Source organism: Adelges cooleyi, unplaced genomic scaffold (genome assembly GCF_023614345.1).
Source record: "Adelges cooleyi isolate 19-005CV unplaced genomic scaffold, UGA_ACOO_1.1 ACOO_flye_CR_arks_rails_tigmint_CR_PRNA_118, whole genome shotgun sequence".
NCBI lineage: Eukaryota > Metazoa > Arthropoda > Insecta > Hemiptera > Adelgidae > Adelges > Adelges cooleyi.
The window spans coordinates 1,693,929-1,701,684 of NW_026095771.1; the positions used below are offsets into that span (position 1 = coordinate 1,693,929).

A 7,756-nucleotide genomic window follows, 5' to 3' on the forward strand; every position below is an offset into this window, starting at 1 on the left:
TGGTTTAAGGTAAATAATTATGGTTGGATGTATAAATTTATAGATGGAAGGGTCTGCCAAGGAAATATACCATTGTGTTCTACCTGTGTATGTAAAATTAAGGTACCTTTACAAATATATTTATCACACAGAACGACATACCTGAGTGTAGTATTGTTAACATCACAAAAGCCAAAATCAACACGATTTTTAAACGGTTCATGGTGATTCTAATGTATAAATAATATGAACGATAAAATTTTTATCAAAATGAACAATACCAAGAGTTTACGGTTATAGTTCTAAACAAAAGAATACAACTTTTGTAAAAAATAATACTAAAATCAGCTTTGTTACACAAAAAACACTTCAGTTGTTTTTACAGACTTTGTAAGTGGCTTGTTTGTTTTGTACATGTTTTTTTTAGGTTTGAAAAATACTTCTTAATAATTTTGCGTTCAGGCTGTGCTGGTTTGGATTGTGTTTGGTTTAGACAATTCGTGACCATTAACTGTACTGCGTTTTTTAAAATCTCTAGATTCGCATAGAAACGATAAAATCATATTTAATTTTAATAATAATTTCTTTGATCCAATTTTGCTAACCTAATCTGTACTGGTTTATATTGTTTGAATCGCCATAATAAAATGAACTATCATACGAATTTGACTCCTTTCAATATTAAATGATCCACAAGAATCTAAAACTCTGGATAAAATATACATAGATAAAATAGCATAATGATTTTAATGTGTACCGTGTCTGTAATTTGTACACTTTTTTTATTAAAAATTTAATATATTTTCTAAAACAATCTGTATTGAAATCGCTGTTTAAATTTAATATACATTTTTGTCGTTTAAAAAAGCTAAGAATTTACATTTAAAATTTGTGGCTTAAAATGTATAACATGGTATTTATATTTTAGATTCTACACGAAGCAAAAGAAGTACCGATTTTTAGTAATTCGTTTTTCCTTTTATCGGTTTTTGGGTTTTTACAAATCCACAGATTTTTAGGCTTGTTAAACGTGATAACTTAGTAAATTTTAGTATTGTAAAAAGATAATTTTAGCTTGTGATTCGAGAAAAAGCGGTCTGAAAAAATGCAAATTTCAGTTGTGTATCTAACCCAAAAACATAACCATGTTAAAATGAGCTGATATTGGGCAGTGATACTTGAAAGTAATAAAAAATAACTAACGAACGAAATACAAGAGCAAAATTATATTTTATTAATCAATAAACATGAAATTTGTATGAGACATGCAATATTTTAATAACAGTTGATATTATGAAATCAAATTATCATATCCAAATAAATATTTATTGACGATGTCTTCGACTTCATCCATAGTAAACTTGTAGTCTGAAAGTACAAAATATTTTTTTTTTCTTAACAGCTTTTATTTAAAATATTATAGCTCAACGATTATAATAATAACATAAATAATACAGACTAAAACTAAAACAGAAAAAACAAACTACCTATATACATAATTTCATAGAAGTATAACATAAAATTATTTACTTAAATATGAAACCCAGCATCAAGGATGAATTTGAGGATGTATTGGATGATAGGAACAGAGCGAGAGTTAAGAATATTATAGGAATTAGGGTCATTAATACCCAAAGAGGATAGGAGGTTAAAAAGGATATCTCTATGGGGAGAAAGAGTGGGACAATGAAAAAGGAGATGAGAAAAATCACAAATGGCTGGTAGATCATGCAAGGTACAATGAGGAGAGGAGTTCAAAGAGATGAGAAAAGAGGAAGCGGGAAGAGGGTTGTGTCCAAATCTTAAACGGGAAAAGGAAGAAATTTCTTTACGTGAGAGAATGAGGCCATGAAACCAAGACCTGCGACGGATGATAGGGCAGATAGAGCGATGCCAAGTGGAAAAGTTAGGAGGTAGGGAGGACCATTTGTCCTGCCAAGCTTCCAATGTATTTTTATTTAAACCTGGAAGGAAGTCAGAAAAAGGAGTGGTTAGGCCTTGAGACAATATGAAGGAAGCGGTGGAAGTGGCTAGGGAGTCGGTAGTCTCATTACCAATTATCCCATAGTGCCCTGGAACCCAAAAGAATTGAACGGTTTTGCCAGAGGACTAGATGCGGAACAGAAAAGATCTTATATTAAGAATAAGGGGAGACAATGTAGAGCTGAAGGGATTGGAAGAGAGAGCAAGAAGACAAGCCTGGGAATCTGAGCATATCAGAAAATTATCATAATTATCATAATTGGAGGAGTAAATAAAGATAAATAATGTTACGGACACAGGATAAAAGAGCAGAGTTAAGTTTTTTGGGGTGACAAAACGATGCGGAAGAGTATAGGAAAGACCCATAATCAACTTTGGCTCGGATCACATCGTTAAAAACAAGAAGAAGGGAAGAGGGGTGTGAACCCCAAGAAGTACCACAAATACAACGGAGAAAATTGGACCAGCGTGAAACAAAAGAATTTATATATTGAAAATGTGGGACTCATCTTAACTTGGTGTCCAATTTGATTCCCAAATAGGAAATCGAAACAGAGGGAGGTATGATATGTCCCTTGATAAGAACTGGAGGCAAATTAAGGGGAATGCGTTTTCTAGTAAAGAGAATAAATTTACTTATTTCTGGGGCAGCTAAAAAGAAGGAAGAAAGCAATTCACGAGATAGGATGGAGAGGGAATTGTTGAGCCTGAAAGTAACATCATCAAGATTACTACTGGAAACATATAGAACAATATCATCCGCGTAGAAAAGAGAGGAAAAACCGGGAGTGGATAGGACAAAACTAATGGAACTCCAATAGATGTTGAATAAGATAGGGCTAAGGCAACTACCTTGAGGAAAACCACGGTAAGAGATCCTAGTGTCGGTTAAACCAGAGGGAGAAGAGAAGGTAAGTAACGGTGAAAAAAAAGAGAGGAAATAAAATTGCATAAAGAATGAAGAATATTAAAGGAGGTTAGGCAGAGGATAAGAGTGGGAATGTGGACTGAGTTAAAGGCGCCCCTAATATCCATAAACGCCACTGAAAGAAATTGCTTGCTACAAAAGGATTTATAAACGGAACCTACGAGGGACGAAAGACACTCCATATTACCCAAACCTCTTCTGAAGCCGAAGAAGTTGTTAGGAAGAAGACTATTTTTTTTATATATACCAATCGAGCCGGTTTTTTATTATATACTCAACGATTTTGCAAAGTGTGGAGGAAAGAGCAATTGGGCGGAAGGCTGGAGGAGAAGAGTTAGGCTTAGGGATGGGAATGATATTAAAATGTTACCAGGAATCTGGGGCGAAGTACAAAATATTATTATATATTTTTTAAACGAACGGATCAGGCCAATAATTGTTATTAACAGCAAACGAGTTGAGTATATTGATACGGTAGACTTGTAAAACAGGAATGATAATGTAGTATTAAATTGTAAATTCTAAGTAAAGTTTATCTGATTATTTATTACCTGCTAATGTCGCTTCCAATGGATTACTTAAAGCGAATTCTCCCGTTGTGCCCGTTTCCGCTTTTATTACATCAATTACACGTTTTAACTCTTCGTCGCTTAGGCCATCTGACGTATAGTGTTGCGTGACTATTTCTCTTATAATTGTCTATTTTTATAAGAACAAAAATTATTAGTCATTTAAATTTTCAAATTAAACTGATTCTTCTTTGATAAAATAAAAATGCCTAGCTTACAGATATATATAATATATGGCTTGAGGATTTATTTAGCATAAAAACATCAATTTAATTTTAGTTAGATAATTTTTTTTCCTATTTGAAATAAAATCGTAAAAAAAAAACATTATTTCGTTTAATTTCTCCTGTTCTAGATGAAAAACTGAAAGAAATCATTCAGAAATAGTTCTTTTATTAAGATTGAAAAGTAAATTGTATGAGATTCTAGTGAGACCAGCTATAGGTTATATGGGATCGAAATGTCGGGCAGCAGTCAGGAAAACTGAACAGAAAATCAGTGTGGTGGAGATGATAATGCTAAGATGGATGAGTGGAGTTACTAGGGAGAATGGAATAAGAAATGAATACATAAGAGGGAGTCTAAGAGGTGCACCAATTGTAGGGAAAATTAGAGAGAATAGGTTGTGATTGTTAGGTCATGTTATGAGAAGTGACTAGGCAAAAGCAGTGAGAGTTGTTTTGAAGATGAATGTAGAGGGAAAGAGAGGAAGAGGAAGACCTAAGAATGGATGGACTGATGGTGTAGAAAGTGATATGATGATAGCTGGGGTAAATGAACGACGTGTAGAAAATTAAGCTGTATGATGGTGTAGGACTAAGGGGGCGGACCCAATGTAGTTGGGAGTGTATGGCGAAAATGAAAAATAAAATACAAAAAATACGATAAGCGAATTGGGTAATCAATGTTACTTAACATTAAAAACAATAGTTATTTGTTTACCTTAGTTGGCGGATCATCGGAAGCTATAAATTCTTGGGCGATTTTTTCAACAACATCCATAGGATATTTATAGTCTAAAAGTATAGAATATTATTATACATTTTTTAAATATCCAAAATCACCGGAAAAGGAGTTAAGAGTAATATTGTGTTATACATGCAAAACATTTGTATTATTAATTATTGTAATTTTATAAAAACGATGCGTTACTATATTATACACCGAAGCTAAAACTGATAATGTATCTCACTCTCTTTCTCCACTTTTTTTTGTACACCATTAAAAAAAGGTCCCAAATTTTCAAAATTTTTTACATGGATAATGATTTATGATTTTTTTGTTTAAAAAATTAAATTATCTACAGATATTATGTGAGTGAAACACTTGATGAATATAACATCTTGTCAATAGTTTTTGAAATTTTACTCTTTAGCATCTTACTTGCTGCTTCCCTTTGCAGTTCATGAAAACTAGGGAACTCATTGTATACTCCCGTTTTCTCTTTTACTTCGTCAATTACACGTGCCAATTCTTGGTAGCTTAAGCCATCTGGTTTTTCGTGTTTCTCGAGTATTTCTCTTATCGTTGTCTATTTTTATTGGAATAAGAATAGCCATTAAAATGTTACATAGTAATATAGTTAATTTATTTACTTGCGGATCTTGGAAAGTAAAATTTAAATATCTTATGAGAAAGTGTTCAACTTGGTCCATTGTAAATTTTCTGTCTGAAAGTACAAAATTTTTTCTTACATTTTTTAAATAACTAAAACTGGCAAGTTTTAAACCGCAAAGGAATTCAAAATAATAATGTGTTACACTTGAAAAAATAATTATTTAGTATTAAAAAAAACCGATCATGTATCTTACATTTCGTTAATTTTTTTTTACACACCCAAAAAAATGTTTTCTTTTTTTTATGGTTGTGTTATTTGTCTTTTCTATTTTTCATGAGTTGTGTTTTTTTAGTCAAAAAAAAAAATTAATAATTAGTTACAGTTATACTAATGGCATACACTTGACTGCTAAAATTTCTTTACACTTGTTGTTGAACACTTTTATTATTTATAAGACATTTATTGAATATTATGTTTCTACTGTTTATTACCTTTAAAAACTTCTATCATTTCCCCAAGACTAGTGCCCCTGCAACCCGGCATAGGATATCGTATGAGCTTGCCCAATTTTTCTGCCACGTCATCGATTATTTTTTTTAGACCTACAACGTCAACACTATTGTCTTGATTCTGATATTGGACGAATGCGTTTCTTATCGTTTCCTATTGTTTTCAGAATAAGAATGCAAAATTAAAATGTACATTATAAATTACACGTCATACAACTGAGCCCACTCGAGCGAAATAAAACGGCCAAACTACTACCAGAAATGTGCATAATATGTGCATAGTTATCTTAGTAGTTTAAGCATTTTTTTCTTATTGTTTCCAAAATCTGTTTATGATATTCAATAAAAACCATTTTCAAACAAATTTCTTCGTTAAAAACATTACACAATTTTTTGAAATAATAAATTCATTTTCACTTAAAGTTAATCGATTATCTCAGCAATTATTATTATTTAATTTTTATATCCATAAATACTAAGCGCTAGTCATACTTACAAGATCTCTTGGAAAAGGGATACCACCCTGACAGCGCAAAAAGTACAACGCCACGCAGAAAATCAAAACGGTATTTCTCGAAAACATTTTAGTTTTGAATTGAAGACTACTATAAAACTACTAGGTGTTCCTACCGGCTCTTTAAAAGTTATTGCATAAATGTAATATTATTTGATGGCGTCAAAAAAAAAAAAATTACTCTAATAATTAAAAAAAAACTATGATTTATTACGTTCATTTTTTTTTGCAATACCAAACACTTGTAAAAAAGTTATATTGGATTTTAAAATACTTCGTCCAAATAAAAGGTGCACAAATCAAACAATGTAAACCAACTAAAAATCGTGACGTCTATTGAACAAAATAAAAAAAGTTTTAATGGGCATAGCGAATTTTTTAGCTGTTGAAAATACTTGAAAATCGTTTAGTCACATTTATTCGTGCGTTGTTAGCTGTTGTATATGATTTTTATTAGACAAACTTTTCTGCTATTCACTTTTCCGTTATTTTACAACTACGTTTACTTTAAATACAGAAGGCTCAAGTACATAATATAGTACAGATTGTTTTTGCAATAAACCCAAGACCGAATAAAAAAAAAAAAAACAATGTTTACATTATGTTTACATTGACAGTTTTATAAAATCACTTTTAATAAACGCTTTGATATTTTACTGCGTGCACAGTACATCATGTCATACGAATACCGATGAAAGCATACTTCTCTTGTAATGAAAAAAATTCGCTTAAAATAATAATTGTATTTTTACTAAACTAGTGGATACAATATAACGTTGTGAAAACATCAAGCACAGTATAAACCAACCCAGTAAGAAAGAGGTGATTAAGTCAGGGAAGTGCAGGGTTCACAGATTAAAATACAAATGTCGATAAAATTATTGTACCTAATCACAGTATTATGTGCTTAAAAATTAATTTTTAGTATTAAGGCGCTACGATTAGGGTTAATTGGCCGCCTGTGAAAATATATTGCAATAGTTACCGTTATATGGTATTTATTAGCTGTACATCTAATTGCCAATAAGAATCTTTAAATGATGTGAAACTGTCAACGGCTTATAACAAGATAATACCTGACACTAGTTTTAATCAATTAGCTGTAGTCTATTATACTAGCTATAATATTATTGCTCTTAATTATTATATTTTATTATTATCCACACCTACAAATACGTTAACGTTTTGGCTATATTATAGTTTTTAGTTATCATTCTTTATATGCAGTGAGTACATAAATAGGGGGCTAAAGCACTCGTTTTGGATGAAAGTTACTGAAGCTGCATATGAAAATGGAATGGAACAACCTTTCAGAAATCGAAAAAGAAGTAAAAAATAAGGCATTTTAATCATCTATTAATAATTATCCAACCCTATTGAAACAGTGGTGTATTCAAGGGAAGGACAGAGGGTGCTGTAGCTCTTCCCGTCATTTTAGTAAATATAAATTTTAGGTATTAGTTACATTCAGAGTTGGAACATTATCTTAGATGTTTTTTTTATCTAAATAATTTGTTTATTTGAAAAATGTATTCGAATACCCGTCGATTTCACCACCCCCTCCCCCCATAACGATAATTAACATTATTTTTATACCAATATTTAGTATGTAATTTGTATAAAAAAAATGTTAATTAAATGATTTATTCCAAATTTTTATAACATTTTTTTTTCTTAGGCTGATTATTTGATTTTGACACAATTAGAAAAAAACTT

The 7,756-nt window shown here is 31.0% G+C and overlaps 1 protein-coding gene across 1 annotated transcript; it reads right to left on the reverse strand.

Annotated features, from left to right (window-relative positions):
* Positions 1–1,246: 1,246 nt before the first annotated feature.
* LOC126847750 (uncharacterized) lies at positions 1,247–6,163 on the reverse strand. The gene is made up of 7 exons (XM_050588146.1): positions 6,023–6,163; positions 5,509–5,680; positions 5,055–5,128; positions 4,843–4,990; positions 4,402–4,475; positions 3,442–3,589; positions 1,247–1,347 (listed from the first exon to the last, which is right to left on the reverse strand). The coding sequence occupies exons 1-7, from the start codon at positions 6,107–6,109 to the stop codon at positions 1,271–1,273; spliced, it is 780 nt and encodes a 259-aa protein (XP_050444103.1). The 5' UTR covers positions 6,110–6,163; the 3' UTR covers positions 1,247–1,270.
* Between the last annotated feature and the right edge of the window lie 1,593 nt (positions 6,164–7,756).

Bases quoted from the DNA above. Each gene is read 5' to 3' on its own strand.
- LOC126847750 (XM_050588146.1), bottom strand. From the start codon at position 6,109: ATGTTTTCGAGAAATACCGTTTTGATTTTCTGCGTGGCGTTGTACTTT. The intron at 4,991-5,054 runs GTAAATAAATTA...CAATAAAAATAG, and splicing joins TTACTTTCCAAGATCCGCAA to ACAACGATAAGAGAAATACT. The intron at 4,476-4,842 runs GTAAGATGCTAA...CTATACTTTTAG, and splicing joins ACTGCAAAGGGAAGCAGCAA to ACTATAAATATCCTATGGAT.